Source organism: Silurus aristotelis, assembly GCF_946808225.1.
Source record: "Silurus aristotelis genome assembly, chromosome: 3".
NCBI classification, from domain to species: Eukaryota; Metazoa; Chordata; class Actinopteri; order Siluriformes; family Siluridae; genus Silurus; species Silurus aristotelis.
Window position 1 is genome coordinate 28,380,398 of NC_139576.1, and position 27,460 is coordinate 28,407,857.

Consider the following 27,460-nt stretch of genomic DNA (forward strand, 5'->3'; position numbering starts at 1 on the left):
ACTATCTCATAAATGTTCATCTTAATGGACGGCTCATAGTTTGATTAAAAGCACAGTTTTTTTCCATTGCTTACAAATACTAGCAAGCTTTTAAAAGAGTCAGAGCAAAGCTTGCAATTTTTAGTTCCCCAGGGAAACCATCTTATCCATTTATCGTTACAAGACAGGCACTTTAACCAACTAAGCCACAGCACCTCAATGCCACATGGCAAATACTCAGCCAGCTGTTGTATGGAAATTCTTTGCTATTAGATTTAGGAAATTAATATTGCATGGAAATATGCACTCAAGCTAAAAGCTAATAAGGCAGAAGCATTAATTAGATTTTTGTCTTAATGCTAGTCCTACCATTAATTTGAGACTTGCTAAGGTGCTCAACATAACTATATTTGTATTTGATCATATTTTAAGATACATATCGACAAACAATAGCTGTCAGGAACAGTTTTAGATAATTTTTTTTCAGTGTGTATATATACTTCTGTTATCTGCATTAAACTGAAGAAGACCATTTGTGCCATTCTGTGCGCTGTGTGATTCTTCCCTGATCAGAAAAGGCACCACGTGCATCGTAGATTGCATGGGAAACCTCTCCAAGAATAAAGTTTTTGTTTGATATGTTAAAAATTTGTTTCATTAGCAAATGATGGTTTAGTCTCCCAGTGGTAAGCATCCTTTATAGTGTTAATTATGACCAACCAATAGCTGTGACAATAGTCGCCTTTGTTTTCAATAACCCAAAAGATATTCCCATGATCCTCCCATGCAAATATCATTGGTTCAAACATACTTTAATTGTTACATTATTTGACGTGTCACTGAAACTTGAATTGTGAATACATCTTAGTCACTATTTGTAGAGTTATCTTTTTTGTCAGCTAGAGCAAATTGACCAAGCTTGGGAACATGTTATAGGAGGGTTATAATGTACTCATGTTAATTTGATTAGACAGACTCCACTTTGGACAAATTCAGTCTCCGCATTAGACATTCAAAGATCGAGCAGCTGCTAAAAGAGGCCAAAAAGCAAGAGCCCTGCAACCATGACCTCGACGGGATTTAAACACGCAACCTTCTGATCTGGAGTCAGACATGCTCCCCTCATGGCACAGAGTTGGCTTTGCATGTTTCTCATCATGGTTGTAATGACAAATTGAGTCTGATTATCACGTTGCAGGCTCTGAGATTTTCCGCTTTTGAAGTCCCTAAATGTTGGTGTAATTAAGATTCAGGAGTTAGTTTTAATATCTACAGAAAACAATGTTACACCATACAGTGAAAAAATTCACTTAGTGTCAGTCATGTGGTCTGTGATGAAATGTCAAGTTTGTTTTCAAAAAGCTGATGCTATGCAGTAGACTATGGACAAAGATTGACAAATTAGTTTCTTGAATACTGCTGATGAACATGAAATAGGGGATAACCTTCATGGTGGGCTTCTTTCAAGAAAGGCACATTAAACAATTGGAGAAAGATTTATGAAAATCCTGAGGTTTGCCCTCTCTGAGCAAGCACAAAGACAAGTATTTTACTGAGGCCAGGTGTCGCAACAGCAGACTTGTGAACAGAACCCGGATAGCTCTGTTGGTAGAGCATCGGACTTTTAATCTGAGGGTCCAGGGTTCAAGTCCGTGTTTGAAAGCTAACAGTTGTTGGTTCTTATTGGAGGGAAAATTGAAAGCTTCTCTGAATCTTCCTTAAATACCTTGACCCTTCCTCTTGCACAGAGTACCGGCTCTGACCTTCCAGATGTTTTCCCAGTCTTACCCATACTTAAGTAAATAATGGTTAAGTCTCACTGTGGTAAGCTTCCTTTATGTTGGTAATGTTGACGAACAAATGGCTGTGACAAAAGTCGTCTTTGTTTGAACCCAAAAGATATTCCAATGATCCTCCCATGCAAATAACATTGGTTTAAACATACTTTAACTGTGACATTATTTGACGTGTCACTAAAACTTGTTTTGTTTACTACAGTTTCTAAGATACACAACAAAAGTCCAGAGTGAGTTGGATTGCCGTGCTGTTTGTTGACCACGCCCATTATGTCTGTAAACTGACCAATCAATGCAGGGTTTGTTTAAAGTTCTAGCCAATCATTGGATTTGTACAGACTCTGTAGGGGCCTATTGAGTGACACCATCACCCGTTTACTGCGCTCAACAAAGTCCTGTAAAGTTGGTGTTTTATTTATTTATTTATTTATTTATTTATTTATTTATTGCATCCATGCCCAAATGTATTTATTATTTGTGTATTGTTATGTAATGATTAATTTGTGACGTAAACAACGCGAAAAATTACAGAAAATATTTTAAACATTTTTTCTGTAAAGTTTAAATAACATTACATTACATACATACATAATAAAGCATTTATTTTCCTTTTTTTGAATATGAACTGTTTTTATTTCATTTTTTTTACAAATCTTTTGCTCAGCAGCTCTCAGTGTCTCTCTGTTTTTAGTTTCATCAATACGTCTGGTAATTGTGTAATCTGAGAGGAACTTTAGCTATTTCTTTAACTGCGTCAGGGCCGAGCATCTTGTTGACAGCGGCTTTGCAGGCAGGTAGCATTAATGTCTCTGCCACAGTGTGGGGCTTTTTTTGATTAGGCTACGAGTTCAGCTACTAGGTAGCTCACTTTGAGATCTCTCTCATTCACCTTTGTGTTTGTTTTTCATTAAAGTTGGCATTATTATTTCTATTGTCATGAATAAACAAGGTTGTTATTGCGCCACCTACTGTTACACAGTTACTGTACATGGTGGAGTATTTTCATTACTCTGACAGTCACTACATCAGAGAAACAGCCACTAAACAATGCAAATGATTTTCAGTAATTTAATAATATTTTTTTGGAGCAATATAAGACCAGCTCTCTCATCCACACTGCCAACAACATCAGTTGTTTGTACAGGATGAAGGCACTATAAAATTCTCATTACAGTGTTAAATGAAACCTGACACACTGCTCACATCCTCACACATCTCCTTAATAGGCCAGATGTTTTTAAGCTATTCTACTGCACTCTGGTCTGAGAGAGAGAGAGAGAGAGAGAGAGAGAGAGAGAGAGAGAGAGAGAGAGAGAGATGGAGAGAGAGAGGGAGAGAGAGAGAGAGAGAGAGAGAGAGAGAGAGAGAGAGAGAGAGAGAGAGAGCATAAACATATAAAACAAACAAAAGGTTAGTATTTACACAGAATTAAGCAACAATCAAGTACTGACAGTGCCACTAGAGGGCACTGTTTTTGGTCCTGTGTATTCTGGTGTGTTTTAGTTTTAGAGCATGTTGGATTTAAACTTTTGCATGTTTTTAAGTGCTTTTCCTTTTCATGTTTTCTCCCTGAAGTGTTTACTAAGAGCTTACGAGCATCTGGACTTTGTTTTGCAACTGATCCTGAAGCAGAACAAGATCACATTCAAGCGCATTCCCTCAGCCGTCACCAAGTGCCTTAGATCAGCTTCCTCCATCATCACATAAAGCCTGAAAATGTGATCTCTTTATAAATATTTTTTATAGATTACATTTATAACATTGTATATTTTTGTAGATAAAAAAATAAAATACACAGTAGATCTGCACAGCGTTACTCGTTGTCTCTAATAGTTTATACAGTGGCAGCTCTTCAGTCCCAATCTTATATTATACAGATATGCAGTGTAACAGAGCGCTGCATAAAAGACTTTTCATACAGCGTGAATGAATGCCGTTAACTAAAGCAGGAAACCCAGTGAACACAATTAAACAAGTCTTTTTTTACTGCAGCCACAGCTGCACCACCGCATTTATCTTCAATATTAACCTCATAAAATATCCCCAGGTTTCCATGCGATCTTATGCATTTTTTCCTTCCTATGCTTTTCCGGCTCCTCCCTCCATTCACAAACCAGCATCCAACCATCACAAACCAGCATCCAACCATCATAAACTAGCATCCAACCATCATAAACTAGCATCCAACACTCAGTTTCCTGGAAGTATTGAAACCTGAGTCTGGTACCTTTTAAATATTAGTCTGTCTGTCTGTCTGTCTGTCTGTCTGTCTGTCTCTCTATCTATCTGGCCATCTATTTGTCTGCTTTTTTGTTTTTATCTATATGTCTGTCAGTCTTATATTTTTTTCTGAATGCCTATCTGACTGCTTGTCTTTTCTATTTACCATGCTGTCTGTCTGTCTGTCTGTCTGTCTGTCTGTCTGTCTGTCTATCCATCCATCCATGCATCCATCCATCCATCTGCCTGCTTGTCTGTATCAACTGTTTTTTTCCTTTCTGTCTCGGGCTCATTAATGGACTTCAGGCAGAACCTTGCATAGTCATGGCTGAGTGGATAAGGTGACGGACCTAAAATCCGTTGGGGTCTCCCTGCGTCATGTTAAAATCTTGCCTACACTGTTTGTGATCTTAGTTTCTTACAAATTCCCTGCAGATTGTTAAACCAGAACACAGCTCTTTAACACTGCAGCAGCAGTTTTATAAGTCAAACCCGTATATAATTAAACAGCGAACATAATATGTCCAACTAAGAGTGGGGAATCAACTAGAAGGCGAGATCCAAACAGCCAGCGGTCCAAGATTCTTTTTGTTTCTTTGTCATTTTTTACAGACTGTTCAACATAAAACCAAAGTAATTTCAATGTGTTCAGGCAATTTTGGGCTCAGTAGCTTCAGAAGAAGAAATCGCCCTTGAAGGATTGCAATCTCTTTGTTGGTGTGAGGAAATGTGTAGCAAGCAAAAATTAAGGTATCAGCAATACAGCGTTTTTTACAGCTCTTGTTTACCCACACAAAGTTTATTCAGTGTAAAACTAAGACTCGTCCCAGAGTTGAACTCAGGACCTTTCGCACCCAAAGCAAGAACCATACCCCTAGACCAACGAGCCAGGTGATGGGAGTTTAGGTCTCATGGCAAAGTTATGTATGCCAGGGTAACCTCATAAAATGTCAACACACGAGCAAGGTCTCGTCCAGAATTTGGTTGTTTCTGGATCACTAATGTAACAAGAAACCTAACAAGAACTAAGTAGCCACATTTCAAATTGATTTGCCACTGGAATGATACTATACCCTGCACATGTAGGTGAAGGAACGGCGAGATCCAAACAGCCAGAGGCCCAAGGTTCGTTTTTTTTACTTTTAATCTATTTACAGACTGTTAAGCATAAAACCAGAGAAGTAGATTTGGGAGATCTAACAACCTTTTCTGGATTTCAACCTCTTTGGTGCTGCGAGAGAACAAGCAGTGAGCGAGATCTACGTTTTCATTGATGCAGTGTTTTTGATAGCTCTTGTTCACCCGCACACAGTTTATTCAATGTAAATCTTGGGCTCGTCCGGGATTAGAATCCGGGACCTCTCACACCTTAAGCGAGAATCATACCCCTAGACCAACCAGCCAAGCAAATGCAACTGAGATTGATTCGCAACTGGAAGGGCTTTGCACACAAAGTTGAAGGGAAGGCAAGAACCCAACAGCTGGAGGTCCATGGATCTTTGTTTCCTTTTATGCAAAGTAAAATCCTGGATCAAAAACGCTGAGAAAAAAAATTATAAAAAGCCTCCTTGTGGAAGAAGTGTCTACTCATATGTCACTGCATAGTTCATGTGCTTTGCTGGCATATGTCTTCAATTGGAACAAATTGAGAAAACTTTAATTTGTCCAGCCAAAGCTGCCTCTGTAACTGCAGGAAACAGAAAGGTTCATTAGTGATTTGAACTTGATTTAAACTTTTGTAATAAAATGTCACTGTATATTGCAAATATATGTCTTCTGTTCTCTATGCTAAAATTTTGAAACAGTTACTGTTGCTTTTGTTTTGAGTGCAGAGCAATGTCAGGGAGAATTAGTCCTATTTCAAACCATTAGTTATGTGGTGAATTGTTTTCTGGGTTCTCATTGAAGAAAGTGCAATGCCATTGTGCTACCTAAAATGTAAGATAGTGAAGAGAAATTAGCTAGCAAAAAAGGAAATATTTATGAGTAATTATACAGCGGCGGTGCGTGCCAGCTTCCGGCATAATTTCACAGTGCTTTACATATAGCCTTCTCTACTTATGACCAAATCGTGTTACGAATGGTGCCGGAGGACGGTGCGCGCTGTCGTGCGCTGCGGTTGGTGGCGTGCAGCAGTGCGTACCGGCTTCCGGCATTATTTCACAGTACTGTACATATAGCCTACTCTACTTTCGACCAAATCGTGTTACGACCGATCTGTCGGTCTCAGTTGTGGTCGTAAGTGGACGACTACCTGTAACGGGTTATAAGTACTCCTAAATATAGAAATTAAGTTAAATTGACGGTAATGGAATTAACGTTATAATTATTTGGTCTGTTCTTCGAATATAATATACGAATAGACAGTATAATATTTTATTAATTCTATAAAGAGGTATCTCCCTGGCCAAGAAAGACGCGACCCCCCTTTACTTTATACCATACAATTAATAGAGCATGTAGTTCAGATCGAATGTTGCAGGAACTTTGGAATGTGAGTGGCACTCAGAGACACTTAGGAAAAATAAGCTGTTTAATAAATTAGACAAACACAACATAGAGCTAACTACACAAACATACAAAGAGTCAGGTAGGAGGGAGTAAGATGTTCTTCCAGGTTCTCCCGAAGATCAGAGTAGTTGTTGTTCTTGAAGGTAAAACTTGCCGGAAGAGCTCGTCTCGAAGAGTCGCTGCTGAGCTGTTCTGAGCGTCCGAGCCTTTCCGTTCGAGCCTAACGCATGAGCAAGCTGAGCCAGCTAAACTATTGATTAGTTGGGTTCAAGATATTTTAAAGGTCCCGAACCCCACCCATCTTTGGGGAAATGGCCAATGCTATGGCCTGAAATTTTGGAGGGAGAAACTCCCATTGTTCATGCGTTTGTGGGCATGGTTTCTGGGTTATACTTGCTTTGGAGAACTTAAAGTTTTATCCAAAGTGTATTAAGACAGTATGGTGCATTTCATGATCGGATAAAGGGCACCATTGTTTGCAAAATAAGGAACAGATAATTTTGTGATCATTTTGATATTAAACATGAACATCAAAGACAGCTTTAAAACAGAGGTACATTAACATACCAGTTACCATTAACATACAATTGACATACCAGTATTTAAGGTATAACTTTGTTAATACAATGTTATATTCTGGTATGTTAAATGCACCCTTGTTAGGAAAACAAGGAGCAGATAAGTTTATATCAACTTTGACATCAAGCCTTAAAGTGGAGGTACATTAATAAACCTTTAGAGTATAACTATTGTTGAGGTAGAGTTAAACACTTTACAGGTTTATTTACAGGAGAAGATACATACAAGATGTGTTTGTGTCATGTAATGTGGAACATTTTATTTATTATCTAATTAATAAAAGAATGCTTTCTTGTGGTGTGTGTGTGTGTGTGTGTGTGGCTGTGTCACAGTTTTGAGAGTGAATTGTTTTATGGTTTGAGGGTCCCTGTGAAGTAAACCAGAGAGGCCAGGGGGGTTATCTGGCTTTCGGGGTGGTGTATATGTGTGTGTGTGTGTGCATGGGTCTGTGTGTACTGTGTAAGATATAGAGAATGGTTTGTGTTATCAGTTAAATGCTGCTTTAAAGTCAGCTGGAGAGGTCAGGGTTTGTCCTGCTTCGTGTCTTCCGCGGGGTATAAGCCGTGGTGCTCATCCTTTGATTGAAATGCAGATGTCAAGAGTTAAAACGAAAGCCTGAGACATAAAGTCTAAATGACCTGTGCCAGACGTTACAAGTTATACTAATTGGCCAAAACTAAAGCACTGACATTTGACCCTTGAAAAGATAAAAATTGTGAATTTACCTCAAATATCTGGATCACAAGGTATAGAATCAGTGATCTAAAAAAGTAAAATAAACTAAATTACTTTTAAGATTAACTATCTTACAACTGTGTGTGTGTGTGTGTGTGTGTGTGCGCGCAGACCTTTTGTATAATTCTGACATAATTTATATAGAATTTTAAGCAGTAGATCTTAGAGCTGAAACTGTACACCTCTGCACATTCTACAGTTTTGTCGTAGCACAAAGAGGTAGACATGCTTTGATCTATGGACTGTTTAGACACTGTTTTGACTTGACGGAATAAAAAAATGCTTTGGTGCGTGCACGCTTTTTTTCACAGGGAAGATTTTACAAAATAAACCACAAAAAGGGACACATATTTGTATGAAGAATAAGTATAATGTTATTTAAATGCATTTTACCACAAAAAGGTGGTAACTTTAATTTAGATGAGGCATATGACTCGTTAGCTAGTTAGCATCTGAACGCTAACAGCTGGAGCTATCACCAATCATAATTCAAATACCAACAAAAACGGAAATTGTATATGTCATTTTAATGTTTTCAAGAAATTATACAGCAAGCAAAGATCACATAAATGAATATAAAGAGCCTACAAGGATCTTATAAAGAGTTACTGTTTACTTACGACTCAAAATCTGAATTTAAAGTAAAAGTCAATAAATAATATTCATATAGAACTTTATCAAAATAGATACAAGCAATTAACACTCCATTGACAAAAACACTTCTTTACTCATTAAAAAAAGGTTCTGTCCTTAATGATAGGAGACGAGCCAGCCAATCAATGAACACTCTGATAATCATGCCTTAAAATGGTCCAATCACAGTATCGCCTGAAAACTTGTAGAGCAGCGATTACATTCATTTTTTTTAATTTACAATTCAAAAAAAATTTTTTATTATTGACAGTGGATTTTTTTAAACACACATATACACACATACAAATAACTATCCATTTTCAATGCTTATGTGACCACAAAAAAGTTCATAATATAGTTCAACTAAACCGACTCAGAGAATGCAGTGATTTCACATTGATCAGAGATGAGTAACAGGACAGAAAAAACAATGGTCCATGAACCAATCAGATTTCACCTGGTCTCGCTAGGAATTACTATAAATACACGCATTTTGGATTGTAAGGGACATATTTCCACCATGAATGACATCAGTACACCACAAGTCTGGATCATCGGAAGCTCAATAATCGTGAGACTGCAAACGTATTTGTCAGCACACGGGCTAGACGAGAATCTGGGCCTGGACTGTGACATCACCTGGGATGGAAAAGGAGGGAGAAGATGGGAGGACCTGTTGTCACTTCTCCATCAAAAATGAGCCACCACTTACTATGACCCAGATCTAATGATTATTCACCTCAGCAGGAACTGCATTGGACTTCTGGGCACTAACAGGCTTGATCTGATGTGGCGGATGAAATCAGACATCGGAGAGGCCCACATGTTATTTCTCAGAAACAAAAATCATGTTTTCGGACCTGCTTCGTCACGACGTCTCCTGGAGATACCAGACCTCTACTAGCGAATATGGTGTTAAAAGCACACGACGTTGGCTAAACGGAGCGATGTCTGGATACATGGGAGAATTAGGCATGGGGTGCATTTGGCACTGGGAAATTGGTCTCCATCACTTACATTACTTATGATGGAGTGCCCCTAAATTTCGAGGGAAACATGGTGTTTGGAATTTTTTCTCTTGTGTTCGAGTTTAAAAATTAAGACTAATTCTTCTGTATGGTGTCTGTTGTACCAGTTGGTTAATGTTCATGCATGTCATGTTGTGGTTTTCTAATGTGTTAAGCAGTTGTTTCTTTAATTCATTCCTAGAAACTACCTTGCACACATGACCCTGTGTGTAATGTTATTCTTGCACAATAAATGACTCAAACTCCCTGACCAGAGTTCTGCGGCAGTCAATAACACAATCACCAGTAACACAGTAACACACCACTTCAGGAGGTGTGACTGATCGCTGGTCATGAAAGTGGAGATGAAGCTTGTGGGGAGGTTTCTCGCCTTGCTGGCTTTTCCATGCTCATGTACAGTTGGTGATTCCACTCACTGCATGTGTTGTGCAGCAGTAGTGGGTAACCGACTCCCTGCTAAACTTCACCTGGGTAATTATGAGCGCCAGTGGGAATCTCTACTTTCTGACCAATCAATGATTAGGTGACGGCTATCTGAGCTCTGGAACACACTTGTAGTGACTGGCATGTCTCTGTAGCCTTCATTACCGACTCTGTGATCAGGAGAACTTGGAACGGTCTCAGCCACCTCTTCTCTCTTCAGCTCTTCCTTCTTATATCTCTCACCACCACACAGTCCCCTGTTTCAGATTATCCAGCTGTCTGCTGAAAAAAGAAGTGTTTCTCTCACCTGCTTCTGTAGTTGATATAAAGCACAGGACATGTTTGCACTGTAACACAAAATTTCATGATCACTTTTGGAGTTAGTAATTCTTGCTTGTGGTTATTGACCCACTCTGGTTTTAGGTCGTCTGCCAGTAAGGTGAGGTTTACCCAGGTTTTCTTCTTTCTTTCTTCTTTTCATAAAGTGCATTGTTTGATACCTGGTGCAAACAGTGCAAAGACAACACAAGACAGTTAAAGACAACACAGGACAGTGCAAGACAACACAAAACAGTGTAAGATAAATACACAAAACACAAAATAGTGATTAACGAAAGGTGTGCATTTCTTACTGCTATTTTCTTCTGGAAAACCCCATCTAGAAATTATTTCTTATTTCTTAATTTCACTTCTTATTAAGTGTTGATATTCAGACTGCATCTAACCATTATAGTATTTGAGTGTCTGTAGCAAATTAACAAATTCAAAAACAAATGAACAAATCCGAAAAAAAATTAACAAATCCAAAAACAAATGACCAAATCCGAAAACAAATGAACAAATCCGAAAACACATTAACAAATCCGAAAAAAAATTAACAAATCCAAATCAAAATATAGCTGCAAGCAGCGATGGCGGGCCCTCGCACATTTATGTATCGCTATACGGTGCCTCCAAGAAAACAATGCACGGTGGGCAAGTGCATCAAGTGGGTAAATATCAGTGGACTATTTTATGTTGTTACTGACCCATTTGGGGACTGTAGGTAAAATAAACCCCACATTTTATACAAACGAGGGCACTAGTGAGCCACTTAAGAGACACACCGTTGTCCGACCTTTTTGTCCACACTTAACAGCCGACAAATGTGATGTATGTGTCAAATTTCAAGTTAATCTAAGCACGGCAAAAGCCTTAAATATGCCTGAAATAAAAGTAATGTTTGACGCCTCGCCATGGCAGCACCGTTCGAGATATCAAAAGTCCCTTCGCAATTTAGCAAGTCCAATGTCTCGGCATCATGTTCACCATGTTTGATGTCAATTGCATGAATTTCCTAGGAGGAGTATTTAAATGTTCACCGCATGCACCTATAAAACAAACCAAAATGGCCGACTTCCTGTTGGGCAGAGCTCATATTTTTGAGGGCGAAAGTTGTTCAGGTCGATGAGGTCTATATGCATACCAACTCTCGTGCATGTGCGAACATAATTGCCGGATCTGTGCACCAATGTTTGTTTTTTCATTACAGGGGGCACTACAGAGATCCCCTGCCACACCTGTATTCCAGTCTTTGCCCCGGCCCTAGTGACAAACGACTCTGATGTGTGTACCAAATTTCAAGAGTTTTCGAGCATGTTAAGGGACCCCAAATGGCCAATGTGTGTAAAAAAAAAAAAAAAAAAAAGAAAGAATAAATTCTAACAAAAACAATAGGGCTTCGCACCTTTCGGTGCCTGCTCCTCGGTGCTCGGGCCCTAATTTACAAATCCGAAAACACACTAACAAATCCAAATCAAATTAACAAATCCGAAAACAAAATAACAACTCCGAAAACACATTTACAAATCCGAAAACACAACGACAAGTCAGACAAACTGAAAAAGGTAGGTATAGTTTGTGAATGTAAACCTACTGATCATTGGACAAGACACCTGTCAGTCAAGATATACAGGTGAATGACAGGTGTCTCGTCCAATGATCGGTAAGTTTCCATTGTCTGACTTGTCGTTGTATTTTCGGATTTGTTAATGTGTTTCATGCAACGATTCAGACTAACCGGAAATCAAAATGTATCATAGTTTAGGAATCATTAAAATGTTAAGAACTAACATTATTTATTCTGCTGTCTTTTCATCCCTCCTCATTAAAACTCCTAAAATCTTTATTTCTTTTGCTTCCATAAAAGTAAAATGCTACGTTAAAAATGCCGCCCTTCTGAATCTCATGTATACCGTTTTATCATAATTTATTTTGGCTCCTGATCCCCTACAGAACTTTTGTACCGTATGTATTGCTTTTTTCACCGCCTCCAGATTTTTGACCAATAGCGTTGTGTCATCCGCATATTTAAATATTTTATTCTCTTCTCCCTTGATGCCTAAACCTTTTATTCCTTGCTCTTGTTTTTTAGTTAGTCCAAAAGGAACCACGATTAGATGTAGACAGTGGACAGTGGTGCGTAATGTTTGTTAGTTGCAGCACTGCTTTGTTATTGCTGTAAGAGTAGTACCCTCAGAGCAATTGCTGTCAACAGTTGTGTTGCATGCTAATTTCAACAGAATTTTTGTGGTTTGTTAAAACTATGACCAGATATTAGATAGAACATTTTCACTGCTATGGCATGGCTATTGTTTGTCGATATGTATCTTATAGCTATATTTAACTATATTTGTATTTGACCATATTTTATGTTGAGAACCTTAGCAAGTCTCAAATTAATGGTAGAACTAGCATCAAGGCAAAAATCAAATCTATGCTTCTGCCTTATTAGCTGTTAGCTCGAATGCATATGTCCATTCAATATTTTTTTTCTAGATCTAATAGCAAAGAATTTCCATTTAACAGCTGGCTGAGTATGTACCAAGTGGCATCGAGGCGCTGTGGCTTAGTTGGTTAAAGTGCCTGCCTTGTAAACAGGAGCTCCTGGGTTTGAATCCCAGCAGTGCCTGGTGCAGTTCTCCTTTGCTGCTTCTGCTTGAGTGCCTTCCAGCTTTTTCTTTATGGCTTGATATTTAACATTTCAAGTGGATAAGATGGTTTCTCTGGGGCACTGAATGGTGAATTGCAGGCTTTGCTCTGACCCTTTTAAAAGCTTGATAGTATTTGTTAGCAATGGAAAAAACTGTGCTTTTATACAAACTATGAGCTGTCCCTTAAGATAAACAGTTACGAGATAGTAAAATAAAGCCCTGTGCAGCATAGAGCTTTGTGGCGCAATGGCTAGCGCGTTGGACTTCAAGATTCAGCGGTAGAGCTATTCACAGGTTGTGGTTTCGAGACCCACCAGAGTCGTTGTGCTTTTCCACTTGTCTCTCTAGTAACTTTAATTGTACTTTGCTGATTAGCAAAGATTAGGAACATGGGCACAACTGTTTTTTTCTTATCAGCACAACCATTTATAGACTGTTAGCGACGAACAAAAGTGCTTTGAGTCTCTAGTAATGAATAAATCTACACTGGTATGCAAGATTACAAACTTAATATAAATATAACCCTAGAATTCTACAAACTTGGAAAGTGCTAATTTAAGTGTTTCAGGAAGAGGTAGGTCTTCAGTCGTCGCAGTGGTAGATTCTGAGGTGTTAGTTACATGAGTATGTCTTAAATCCAAAGTGAACAGTCCAATAGTCCAGTAATTGTTCTAAATATGATTTAAAAATTTCTTGGGTCTAAGAGCAAACGATCCAGATCAGCTGCTCATACCACTTAGGACAGAGGTGCTTAATGTTGGTTAGTTGCAGCTCCCCTTTGTTATTGCTGTGACCGTGGTACCATGGCCATACAAATTTCAATGAAAATCAGCTAAATTGGGTACAACTGCATTGTGATTTCAACACAAAACATTATAGGTTTTTTTGTCAATGAGCCACTGTTTGTGGTGGTACAGCTCCCTAGCAAGCTCATTTTCTGAGGTTTGTAAAACCATGGATATATCTTACAGATTGGACAGTACATTGGTACAGCAGTTGGTCTAAATCAAGTAAAAAATTTTCTTACACTTAAGAAAAACAACAGGCAACAGGGCCTTAATACATTTACAGACAATTCTAAAAAAGAGAAGGCTTTGCTGGCCATGACCACCCGCCACTGCCAAATACACACCACTGATCAAACAGATGAAACCAGCTGTGAGGACAGTAAAGGTATGGCCAGAGGGAGCCATTTCTTCTCTACAGCAACAGTTTCAGGATACTAAATGGAACATGTTTGCCTCACACTGGACTCTCACACAGACATGGACATTTACACATCGTCTGTTTTCAACCATATCAACACATGCATTGACAATGTAACTACTGTCAAACAGTTGAAATGCTTTCCTAATAAGAAGCCGTGGATGAACCCTGAGGTTCCTGTTGAAAGCAAAAGATTCTGCTTTAAAATCTGACAATGCAGAGGACTACAACAGAGCCAGGGCCAACCTAAAAAAGTGGTATTACTAGAGTCAAACATACATATAAAATCCACGTAGAAGAGCACTTCCACAACTCTGACCCCAGACGCATGTGGAAAGGCATTCAGACCATCACAGATAACAAATCGACACCACAATCTCAACCAACCAGCAGTACCTTCCTGCTGAATGAACTCACCTTTTGGCTCTTTTTGATCAAGGCATAGGACATTTCCTATGCTCACAGTTCACTTTCACTTTCATCATCGGACATCTATTTAGCATTTAGCAGAGTGGACGCACACAAGACAGCTGGTCCGGGACGGCATAACGGGACGTGTTCTAAGAGCATGCACTGAACAACTGGCACAGGTTTTCACTGATATTTTCAACCTGTTACTGACCCAAGCCACAGTTCCTCATGCCTAAAGACTACAACCATCACACCAGTGCGTAAGCACTCAGCTGCTGAATGCCTTAATGACTTTCGCCAAGTTGCACTCACCCCTACTCACCTACCTGAATAAAAACAACACCTACCGTAATTTCCGGACTATAAAGCGCACCTATATATAAGCCACACCCACTGAATTTGACAAAGATTTTTATTTTTAACATAAATAAGCCGCACCTGTCTATAAGCCGCAGGTGTCTACACTGAAACTAATGGACTTTACACAGGCTTTAACGAAAGACACTAAATGCAATATGTTGTGCTTCTATTAGGAGCATAGCGGGATTTTGGGAATACAGCATGCCACTGCATTTTTCCGCTATTACTGCGTGTGTGAAGACCAAGGATTATGTCCTTATTATTTTCTGATGCTAATTTCTAAGTTTCTTTGACTAACCCATAACGCTGTTGCCAAGAAAAATAAAAAAGCACGAGTTTTGGAAACCTGTCTGTGCTTATATGATTATATGAGCTCTCCCTTCACCCTGACTCAACGCAACCCTAATGGCTGGGGTTGGTTCCCTGACCAGGGATCGAACCCGGGGCTTCCTAAATTCCAATTATGCCTCACATCTCCCTATGTCTGGGAAATTTGCAAAGACGGTAGGATTATCTGGACAGAAGCAGCTAATTCCTATGACTGCTCCAGTTTGTCTACAAGTAATACGGAAGTGTGACTATACCTGTTCTAGTCTCAAATCAGATGCCTGTTAATTTGTTAGGAAGAGATGCATTGTGTAAATTAGGTTTACAAATATGGTGCTCACCAGAAGGTGTGTAGGTAGACATGAAAGGTATAAGAAATCAGATAATGATCACTGAGCCAAAAAATTATATCTATTAAGTAGGTCAGACAGGAAGTGATAAGCTTAGAATACCATCTTAGAAAAGACATAGTATGGAGAAATGACAAAACAGAAAGTTGTATTGATCACACAATACATCATCATAGGTAAGACTACCCACAACAACATCCAAAGAACTGCAGGCATCACTTGCCTCAGTTAAGGTCAGTGTTTATGACTTGGCAAAAATGATCTGCATGGCATAGTACCAAGACGAAAACCACTGTTGAGCAAAAAGAACATAAAGGCTCTTCTCAGTTTTGACAGAAAACATCTTGATGATCCTCAAGACTATTGGGAAAATACTCTGTAGACTGACGAGACAAAAGTTTACCCTTTGTGCTCTGCATGTTGTGTTCACTTGTGTTATCTTTTACTAATATTTAAATTAGTTTGATGATCTAAAACATTAAAGTGTGACAAACATGCGAAAAAAATAAGAAATTATTAATTAGAAAAACACTTTTTCACACCACTGTATATTTATATATATCAAAAGTCGGGAAATTCAGATTCTCGAATTTTGTGATAAAATGGTAGTAGCTCATTTGCATACAAGACTGTTGCATCACAGTTTCTTGTACGCATCACACGATCTGGTCACATACTAAGTCCCAAGGCTCTTAAAACAGCACATACTTAGTGTTATAATCTACCGCACATGTAACTGTACATACTCAGTGTTACAATCTATTGCACATGTAACTGTACATTGTGTTACAGTCTACTGCTCATGTACTGTAACTGTACAAACACATTGTTGTAACAGTTTTACTGTCAGAATAGTTCCAAGTAGTTTTGGCATGTTATAGTTAACCCTATCATTAGGGGCACTCATAAATGCTTGTGTACTCAAAAGGGGGTAGAGAGGAAGTAGTGTGCTGTTAACCTTTCCTGCCCAAACAGAGGATAAACCAACTTCATCCCTGATAAACAGATGATGACTTATTTGTTAACAGAACTGCAGCTGTTTAACATATTTAAAAAAAAATGTTTGTTTGTAATTATCCTCTGAGTATCAGGGAAGAATTAAAATTTTCCCTCTGTTTAGGCGGGGAAGGTTAACAACATTTACACTGTGGTTAATATTTTTTGGTTTTGTACTCTTTTATCAGAGAAAGGTTGAGTGTATCCTCTAGTTTTATGGGAATACTTACAGTGGTCATCTGTCTTTGGATATAAATTTTAAATTCTTAATCATAAAATGTTCTGCAAGAATGCCAGACTGATCCCCACAACTGAGAAAGGTGGACTGTGAATTCATATCAATGTTGGGTAAACACGAGTTCAATTATAACAGAATCGGTCAGGAAAGATTTGACACGGAAATATAGAATTCATCCAGACAAAGTGTCGTCTATTGACAAATGTCAAAATGTGCTTGATGTATGTATCAGGAAGGAAAATGTAAAAGAAAGTATCTGTTGCCACAGATATTTTTGCTTAACATATGCACAAGAACACACTCTGAGTATTACCAAACTAGAAGAGCAAAACAAGAAAATGCATGCTAGAGCAGGGGTGGGCAAACTTTTTGACTCACTAAAATTTGAAAGAGGGGCCGGGCCGGGCCAGGATATATATATATATATATATATATATATATATATATATATATATATATATATATATATATATATATATATATATATATATATACATTATATTACATTAGAGATTTGGCCTGTAACATGTAGCAAAGCATGAATATGCATGGCTCATTGTACAAATTGTTTTCCAAATGCATTAATTAAATTAATAATTAATTTTGATTAAATTTCAGTTGAATAAACACAGCAGAAAAACACAAATTCAGTTTCATCAAGTGCCAAAAGATCAACAACTTGTTGATTCTTTTTTTTTTTTTTTGCCAGTGCATCAATAAACACAGCATAAAAACTTTAGTAAAATAAAAAAAGTTTAGTTTCAGTAGGAACAGTGTTGTTGAACTCCTTGTTTTGCCAGTTCATCAAAGTCTGGAGTAAGTTTTGTTGTGGCAATTCTCAGGATCGATCCGAGGTGTTGGTCAGTTAACCTGGATCTGTGAGGGGCTTTTTGATCGGACCTCAGTGAAAAAATATTTTGTTGTCCACTCCGTATTAAACACTTGGCGCTCACTATCCACTTTTCTTTTCTTTGATAAGATAATTTTTTGCAGAAGGGCTTATAAGAGAAGAAGAGAGTAATACATGCGAACAAGGTCAATGTAGCTGAAGTGCGCCATTTTTTGGGTAAACGTGGGCATAACAGGGGAAAGGTAAATTGAACAAGGTTTACCTGTACCTATTTTAATATAATTTAGTCACGTTCGGGGGGCCGGATTAATAAAACCAACGGGCTGTAGTTTGCCCATGTCTGTGCTAGAGTATAATCTCTCACTAAGGAGGTAGACCACAAAAAAGCATCAAACAAAGTTGACTTGAAAAACACCACAGTGTCAGATAGCCTATATCCTGGGTTACAGTCATTTTTTTATGCTGAAGGAGATTGTGTCGTTTGATGACACTAATAAAGGATAAATTGATCTGACAGATAAGGCAGGTGGTGCATGGGGAAAAAAAAGTCAGAGTGGAGTAGAAGAGGTTGAAGTTCTTCCTTCTGAACCTCCCTTAGTGCAAGTTCAAACAGTCACTAAACCTCATTAAAACTAGTTTAGAGTTTGCCATCAGAACATGTTAATTTTTCGGAATTGAGAAGAGCATTGGCCAAAAAATTGTCAGTTTGACATGTCTCTAATTAAAATCTCTCATTTTGGAATTATAGTCTACTGCTATTTGAACTGTACAAACTCAGTGTTACAGTCTATTACACAGTAAATTCATGGGTTGTACTCCAATTATCTGTAACTGTACATACTATTCTATACCTATTTATACCTAGAGTACAAGTAAATACTGCATTTCATCACTGTATACTATTTGTTCTACTGGGCGGACTATCCGACTTCACACATCGCACAATTGACGCAAAATTCACGTCTTTGTGACGCCACAATAAGCTTAAAAAGCAAAATATGCTTAAAAAGCCCAAACGCAGAGCAGCAGCCCGCAGACTACACTGAACAATTCAAGCAACCAGCCGCGACATATTTCATCTTTCAACTTCAGAAGAAATACACTATCGGTACATCACTTACACTTTACTTTTTTTTTTTTTATCTATTTCGACAACAATACAAGTTTATATTCACGAATCTGACCTTGAGATGAATTAATTTCATTAATGATTATCGTTAGTCGCGCGCTAGTCACGTGTTCACGCAGAACTTCCGGGAAGCATGAAAATGAACATCTAGAACATCTAGCATGAAAATGTTTAGCTTAAAAAAACTACCTAACTCTTAACGTCATTTAAACACGGTAATTACGAATCAAATTTACCTTTAATGGCTGTAAGCAAAAGGATCACTCCAGTGAGAGTTACAGGCAAAATCCAAACGTCACAGAGGAGCTAAGCTGCGTGCGCCACGAACCCAAAGCCACGCCCCCTTTGTCATGGAAACGTGTACACAAATCCTCTTTTTTCTGCCAGTAGTCACCTTGAGCAGAATCTTAAACAGACAAAATAATTGAAGAAAACACGTATTGTTATAAGAAATAATAGAACAACCATTTTAATAAATTGTGATTAAAAACTGTTCTCCCTTTCCGCAGATTCAGCAAATTCCCTAAAAGGAAAAACCGGAAAAGACAGACAAAAATGCAGAAGTCAAGCTTGAGCCAGCAGGCTCTTCAGGAAACTTCTTGTGATTTCCCGGAGACACTGCATTTTGACGTCCACAGAGAATTGTATGATGGATGCTCTACATAACCATATATATATATATATATATATATGAAATTATATTGTGAACATACATTTATGAAAGAGTATGAACTGTAATTTTTTTTAACCCATTTTTTGTATTATGTCACAATTTATGCGTCTGCATATGGAAGACATAATTGCAAATACCTATTATACCTAATAATTGCAAATTACAGTTCCTTTTGAATATTGTCAGAAATATCATTTCTTTTTATATATATATATATATATATATATATATATATATATATATATATATATATATATATATATATATATATATATATATATATATATATATATTAGGGCTGGGCGATATGGCCTAAAAAAAATCCGATTTTCCCCCTGCTTAAAATCAATCTGCATATAAAAAAGAAAATGTAAAAAAAAAAAAAGTTTTTACTTTATTAAATAAAGTTTATTTACCCTTCTGGGATTATAACCCACTTGGGTTAAAGTGCAATCAGAAACAACAAGCCAAAAATACAAGATGCAAGCCCCTGCCATTGTAAATTGTGAAAATAGAACGTAACATAACATAAAATGAGCAAACCTACAAAGAAAAATGTTTGAGTGTTTAAATGTGGAACAAGTGATGCTTGGAGTGATTTTGCTTTTACTTTTCTCTAAAACTCCACAGTAAAATGAGTTGAAATTTGAAATAAGAATATAATAGACAGGGAGATTCTAAATAAGAATTATTTGAAAGATTGAGTAAACCTCAAAAATATTTTTCATGAGTGTTTGAATATGGTGATTTAAATGCTTAGATTTTTTTGTTTTTTTTAGCAGAAACGCCGTTCTGAAGCGTCTTTACATGTATTTTAAACGCTCTCACCACCGATACCATACGTGTACGATTAGACGCGCAACACTAAACAAAGTGCAGCTGCTTAACCGTGTATTTTCAAGATGTGGCTGCTTAACCGCAGTCTTGTGCTGCCGCTGTCTTGTTCATTTCGTAGGGCCCTACATCTCTCCCACTCGACAGCATGCCTCTGTTTGAGGTGCTGCAGTAAATTGGTGGTATTGCTACTTTGCTTGCTCGCTGCCATGTTGTTTGTGTATCTCTATGGCAAACGCGCGGGGGGAGGGCTGAGTTTGTTTTATATATATATATATATATATATATATATATATATATATATATATATATATATATATATATATATATATATGACATGTTAATGTTCTATCTAAATATTAACACTGCCCCCACAAACATTTTTGAATTTATATTGTGGGGCGGTTTTAATGTCTTTTTAATGTTTTAATCTAAATATTTCTTTTCTTTTCCGCAGAAATGCTGAAAACCAGCTATTGGAACTTAAAGGTGTGTTTAGTTTTGATGTTTCTGCCTTCAGTGTGTAAAATGGCTGCATGATACAGTTCTATCAAATAAACATAAAATGTGATTGGTGTGATCTGAGCACCATTTCATTTTATTTTGTTAATTATTTTTTAGAAAAAGACACCAGACAGAACCTGGAAATCCGAGGCATGGAGGGCAAAGTCAGTAGCCTCGAGAAACGCATGCGCTTAATTGAGGTACTTTTTACTTATTTTCTACTTATTTCTTCTTTCTACTTAAATGCAGACATTATGCAGACTAAATAAATCTTAATGCACTTGTGCTGCATTTGTCAGTTGATCTTTGTTTATGAACCTCAACAGGAAGAACTCTTCAAACGGGAGAAACGGATAAACAAAGGTAATACTGAAATCTCTTTCAGTTTCTCTATACAGAGACCCCCCCGTTTCAAAACCGCTCACAATAGACGAAAAACCGCAATAAACCCCAAAAATTCTATTTTATGTATACAGTACTGTACTGTATTAACATTTTAATTCATTTTATAATTAGTAATTATATTTTTAGTAATAAATTTCATTATTTCAACATGAAACTCCATCAAAACAATTCCCTATAAGTTTTGCAGACAAAATAAGTGTTTCTGTGACCATTTTTATAAAAAAAATATAAATAAATATAAAAGAGACGAAGTTAAAACATTTAACGCAACACACACTTATTCACGGCATCCTTAATTCACTCAGATATAAAAAATAAATAAATAAACTCCACCGAATACTGATGCGGCAAGTTTCAAATCAAGAATCAATATCCGCCATGATGCACACACCTGGCAATTAAAACCGTCCGTGTGAAAACATTTCTGTTCTGTTTAGTGTCCTGATGACTTGATGATGCTATTTAAAATATAATAATTACTTTTTAAATATTTACAAGAATATTTAGTCTTCATGTTCTATGTTCAGTAGTTTCACTAATAAAAAATGCATAAAGCATCCAAATATATGCCCATGTTGATTAGAGTATTAAAAAGTTGATACGTTTTAATTTTAGGTACATTTACAACAGATAAAAATGTGCGATTAAGTTGCAATTAATGTGATTAATTGCGATTAAATATTTTAACTGATTGACAGGCATAATCAAAATATACCTAAAATACAAACACACACACAAAAATAATAATTATTAGATCTAAAAATATAACTCAAGATGAACAGAAATGATAAGATTATAGGCTATATTCATTATGCAGAAATAAAACATGCAGCAATGCAAAAAAAATTTTTATTGTACTTGTTTTCTTTATATTCATGCAGGCCTTCAAAATAAAGCAAATACTCTGTCTCATCTGACGACCAACACTTCAGCATCACAAGGGGTGGCCTTTGCTATTTTGAAGTCTGTTCCAGAAACCCTGCCCTCCATACAGGAGAGCTCTGATCAGAGGCCCAAAAATCCCATCTCAGAAAATCAAACCATCAAAACCTCTGCCCCAGCTTTCACCAAGACAAGCCTGACAAAAAAGGGAACTGGATCAGACATGCCACCACCCACAAATGCCAAAAGGCTTCAACTTGATGCTGCTTCATCTGCTTCATCTGAGTATTGTGTTTGTTGTGCAAACACAACGATCAGACCCAGAGCCCAAATCTCCAGTGCATTAGAAACACTGCAAAAGTCCTGTTCTGATGTGTTACCTACAAACAGGATTGATGCACTTTGTAAAGGAGCATGTGAACTTCCTGTTCTGACAGATGAAGAGAATTCTGTCATTTCTGAGTTTTGTGTGAACAAGGTCAGTTATTATTTTCTGTTCAATTTATTGTGCATGCAGTTCAAACCACTTTATTCATTAGCTGTGGATTGTGGAGTTTTTTCATTTTTAAAAATGTCAATCCATAATGCATTGGTCCTGATGTTTTTAAATTGAACAGTAGATTTGATGTGTCATGTAAAATTTTTACTCCAGGTTTTGGTTTATGCAATGTCTAGTAGTTTTCCCAAACCTAATCTACAGTCAAATTTTAGATAATATTTGCTAATATTTGCTTTGAATACATTACATTTTGATTTAGTTGGAATTTGGATGATAATTTTTTCCGTCTCATTTAGTTTTCAGCAGAGATGTTTCTCTCTTTAATTTTGGACTTGATCAAGGCAGAGAAAGAGTCTACAGTACATGACCTCCTGCAGTCTTACTGTAGGGTTTATGTGGGCTTGTGTCAGCAGAGGGCAGACTCTCGTAAAGCACATGCCCTCGCCTACAGACTTCTTAAAGAAGGTGAGATTATATTGACATTTCATTACATAGCTACTAAAAATGATTCGGACAATGATACAAAGAATCTAACTGTGTCTTGTTTATGGTTATGTACAATAGATATAAAAAGTGTACATACCCTTATGAAATTGTAGGTTTTTGAAAGATTAAGACTAAAATAAGAACATAAATGTCAGATTGTTACACCAACAAAAATTCAGCAGAGAATAAATGATATGTCATGATATGGAATATTTTAAATAAAAACAACTACCCAGAATTGATTGCAGAAATCCGCACACTGCTCCCAACTAACACTTTGTGGAAGCACCTTTTGCCTCTATTACAGCTTTAAGTCTTTTTGAATACATCACACATAAATATGAATAACTTCACACATCTAGACTGTGGAATTGTATCACACTCGTCTTTGCAAAAAAGTTCAAGTTGCTTTAAATTGTGAGGTGATCTCCTGTGTACGGCTCTTTTTAGGTCATTTCATTGATTTTTGATGAGATTGAGGTCTAAGCTCTGGCCATTCCATGACTTTGATTATCCTTGTCTGAAGCCTTGTATTTGTTGATTTTGATGTGTGCTTTGGGTCATTGTCGTGTTGAAATATAAAATTGTTAGAAGCTTTATCTCAGAGGACAGAATGTTATGTTGTTGTTACTGTCCTATATTTGAAAAACCTGCAACTTCATAATGGTCTGTCAACTTTTTATATCCACTGTATATCCACTTTCCATCCAGTGTATGCATGTTCTAATGTTTTGTTGCTTTGCAGACTTTCCTGAAGCCCCCAAACTGATTATGGTCATGGTGACAGCATGGCCATGTATTTTCTCCCATGACAGCGCTTTATGCAGAGCTATTCATATAGTGAGCAAAATGAAGGCAGATGGAAACATATTAGACTTGCTCAGCAAGTATATGTACTGGGATGAGGTAAGTAGCTGATTCTCAGTGTTCCTCTCAGTTTCATTGTTTATCACTATCAGGCCAGAACAGTTATGGCAACCATCATAATTATTGATTTCCAATTGTCAGTGTAATATAGTGGGACAATTTCCATCATCCATTCATGTTGATTATTAGTTATCAGTTATTTCTTTATATTTCAAGCAAAAAGTGTTAAAGGACATCACTATTTTAGGCTTTTTATTAGTGGAAGTAAACATTGTACCTAAAATTGTCACCTTTCAGTTATCACCACATTATTGTAAACATCATTTTACTGAACTGGTTATTAAAGAAAATATCTATTTTCTGCCAGGACCCTCCAGGAAACATCTACAATATGATTGTTTACACTCTGAAGGCTCTTTTCGAAGACCACAGTCTTAGGTTCCAGAAGAGCAGCTGGTATGGTTATGATCTCTGTGATGCTGCCTGGAACTACATCTTCAGCGTAGATCTTCTGTGTGCACAACTGGGCTGGCCATGGACTCTTAACAATATTATACGGTATTGAACGCATATTTAATTCTCAGCTTTCTGGTTTTCAAACTATTCGAATCTAAATGGTCATAAATTATTTATTATTTTTCTATAACATCAACACAGAGTATTTCAGTTGCAAAGTTTATATTTAACATTTTTGTATTTAATCTTTTATGCAAAAAGAACTCTTGGGGAAAATTTGGGTAAATGTTGATATAGTGATGGCTTCTGTAAAGAAATGTTTATTTAGCATTTTTTAAAGAAGTTTCCGGGATTAGTGCTCAGACAGTCAGAGCTAATGAAAGTCTGTAAATTTAGCTATAAGTTTTTCACCATCGGGGTGTCTTTAGGACCAAATTCTTATGACTGACGTTTTACATTATGCGGCCAATAATCTAGTGGTTGTATAAAATATTGCAAATTTTCCAGTCTTTGTTGCATAAACTTACAATATATCATAAAACCACAATGGCTGGTCTATCACCATTACAAAGACACTCCAACATATCCAATTCTCCTCTTTTTTATTTACTAGAATGGACCTTTGGCTGATCCTGAACACTTGGCTGAGGAAAACAAGATCTGGGCAAACACCATTCCGAGGCATCTGTTTAGGAGCAGTGTTCAGGCTACTTGGTAAGTTTACTTTAAATCCTGTATCCCAAATAATTTCCAGATTCTTCAGTTTTTCACTCATGTTCTTTGCCTATCTAAAACAGGGCGACTTGGAAAACAAGGACTTAAGGAGAACATGTTAGTCGAAAATCTTGCAAAAAACATGATTGAGTTTGGAAATCAAAACCTCTCAAAAGGTATCATTAAAACATACAAATAAACATGTTCTTTATCTATCTTTATTTTTAGTTCTTTATTAACCACATCAAGGAAAGTCCAAATTTTTTTTATGTATTTTGTATGCAGGTATGTCCTGGGAAGTGCAGCTCTCTGTGATCTATGCCATTCATGATCTGGCAGCCAGCAACCCTGAAGAAGCTCTGAAGGCTTTAATATCATGGCAGCAAAAAATCACACAGCCCGTTCCCCCAGCTGTCACTATGTGCCTTAAGAAAATCGGCTTTCTTTGTCATCAGATAAGGCCAAAAATCTAAAATCACTATAGTGGTTTATCTTTAAAACTACATAAATAAATTAAATTCATAATAAAACTGTACAACATCAACAGTTCATTATAGTTTACATCTCTGTATAAAACGTCTTTATGCTGTAGGCTTCTTGACAGCACACCTCAGTTAGTTTGCATTTTCTAAACCACCAAAGTGAGCACTGGGGCCTCCCAGGGTTGTATCCTCAGTGTCTTCGTGAAGGTACGGGTTGACAAGGCAAGGCCGAACGGAAGGACCCGATATTGGTACGTTTTGACCTCGAAAGCCAACCTCAACGAGAGATAGTCCGTTGAACCGGGGCGGGGCGAGACCCCAACTGAATCGTATAGCCGAGCTCTACAGTGTCAGCCACTTGCTCCTGCACATACACAGCCAATGTTGCGAAAGGAAAGGAAAGGAAAGGAAAGGAAAGGAAAGGAAAGGAAAGGAAAGGAAAGGAAAGGAGGGAGGGAGAAAGGAAGGAAGGTAGGTAGGTAGGTAGGTAGGTAGGTAGACATAAAATTTTAATAAAATACAAATTATTAAACAGCTCCTTGGTCAAGAAAGGTGTTTCTAAATATTTTTTTGTTTACATATATAATTAATTGAGTCAGTAAGTTTTATTTACATTTTTAAAATGATGCATAATTTTTACTTAATTTGAATTATCTTTTTTAAATAAATTATCATTAATTTACAATTGTATATGGTTACTTTGGATACAGCATTACATTTTTTCTCTTCACTTCAACTAGGAGACCCAAACATGTTCCATGTTCCCTTGATAAGCTGATTTGGTTAAAGCTCCTAAAAATGATATCACTGGAATAGTTTTTAATATCGTTGAATACTTTCTCGTGGTTCTCCACTGGTGTGTTCTTCACATGTGGATGCCCTTCATTTTGCTTGATCTCGTGGATTATGGTCCGCTCATATCCTCACACATCTCCCTAATAAACCAGTTTTAGGATTCGCACATAAAGCCAGATCTAAATCATATCATTATTGAATAATTAAAGTAAAAGGAAAACAACAACGTTGGAGGTAGAAGAAGAGCCACACTTTACTCTATGTCCTGATTAACATACAAATATAACCATGGGCGTACATTTTATTTAACAGTAGGGGGGGACAATAAATATAAAATTTCTCATGAGCAATTTTTGAAGGGGACACAAATAATAGTCAAATTGTACTTATAAAGACAAAACTTTGCTTTTATCATTGTTATTGTAGCATGGAGACTTTTTAAAGGTTATTTTTTAAGTTTTTCTCAGGTTCAATGACAAAGCAAAACAAGGAATTAAAAAAAAGTTATTTAAAATTAATTAAGACACTTAAGAACAGAATAGAAATTGATTATACAAAAAAAAAAAAAAATACAGTGGGGTCAGTTCGGACGTAGCACAGTGCTCATTCAGTAAATGCACAGCTAAACAATATGCTAATTGTGGCCGTTAATGTTAAATTAACATTATACCAAGTCGTCCCAAATAAAACACTGCATGGGAAACAGCTTTGGCGTGTTAGTTACAGTGCACTATGCTACACGCTATTGTAAACAAGCTAACTGTTAGTGTTAAAACTGTTTCACACACATTCCTTGTCTGTTCAGTGTCTATAGGATATTTACGATGTTAGTCTTTAAGGTAAACAGAGAGTCTTATCTGGGCTCACACATCTCGGGCTGGTATATCCTCTTGTCTAAACAGGAAAACACTTTAGGTCAGCATTTTGTGTGTGCGTGTTTGTGTGTGTGTGTGTGTGTGGACTGTATCATCCTGTGTGTATAAAAACGTGTCTGCCACCTGCAATAAACGAAGAGGAACATTTTGCCACATTCTGTGTGCGGTGTGATTCTTCCCTGATCAGAAAAGACATTACGGGTCTCGCAGGTCGTTTGGAAAACTTCTCCAGTCATTTCATTTTG

At 37.1% G+C, this 27,460-nt stretch overlaps 1 protein-coding gene and 2 long non-coding RNA genes across 3 annotated transcripts in view; 2 read left to right on the top strand and 1 right to left on the bottom strand.

Moving 5' to 3' along the window:
* The window catches only part of LOC310724102, a 103,427-nt gene extending 91,798 nt beyond the window's left edge, over nucleotides 1–11,629 (bottom strand). The window contains exon 1 of the long non-coding RNA XR_014532939.1: nucleotides 10,929–11,629. This is a non-coding gene — a long non-coding RNA (uncharacterized lncRNA). The remainder of the gene's footprint in view (nucleotides 1–10,928) is intronic.
* A 5,644-nt stretch (nucleotides 11,630–17,273) lies between these two features.
* LOC310724107 lies at nucleotides 17,274–19,309 on the top strand. The gene is made up of 3 exons (XR_014532944.1): nucleotides 17,274–17,503; nucleotides 17,539–18,722; nucleotides 19,253–19,309. It is a non-coding gene; the product is annotated as an uncharacterized lncRNA (long non-coding RNA).
* A 1,404-nt stretch (nucleotides 19,310–20,713) lies between these two features.
* LOC310724029 (little elongation complex subunit 1-like) lies at nucleotides 20,714–25,948 on the top strand. Its single transcript, XM_083537787.1, has 10 exons — nucleotides 20,714–20,739; nucleotides 20,872–20,954; nucleotides 21,081–21,117; nucleotides 22,041–22,519; nucleotides 22,837–23,005; nucleotides 23,772–23,932; nucleotides 24,261–24,451; nucleotides 24,963–25,063; nucleotides 25,147–25,239; nucleotides 25,349–25,948. Exons 2-10 carry the CDS (start codon nucleotides 20,907–20,909, stop codon nucleotides 25,534–25,536), a joined length of 1,467 nt encoding a protein of 488 aa, XP_083393913.1. The 5' UTR covers nucleotides 20,714–20,739; nucleotides 20,872–20,906; the 3' UTR covers nucleotides 25,537–25,948.
* The last annotated feature ends 1,512 nt before the right edge of the window (nucleotides 25,949–27,460 follow it).

Bases quoted from the DNA above. Each gene is read 5' to 3' on its own strand.
- LOC310724029 (XM_083537787.1), top strand. From the start codon at position 20,907: ATGGAGGGCAAAGTCAGTAGCCTCGAGAAACGCATGCGCTTAATTGAG. The intron at 20,955-21,080 runs GTACTTTTTACT...GAACCTCAACAG, and splicing joins AACGCATGCGCTTAATTGAG to GAAGAACTCTTCAAACGGGA. The intron at 25,240-25,348 runs GTATCATTAAAA...TTTTGTATGCAG, and splicing joins AAATCAAAACCTCTCAAAAG to GTATGTCCTGGGAAGTGCAG.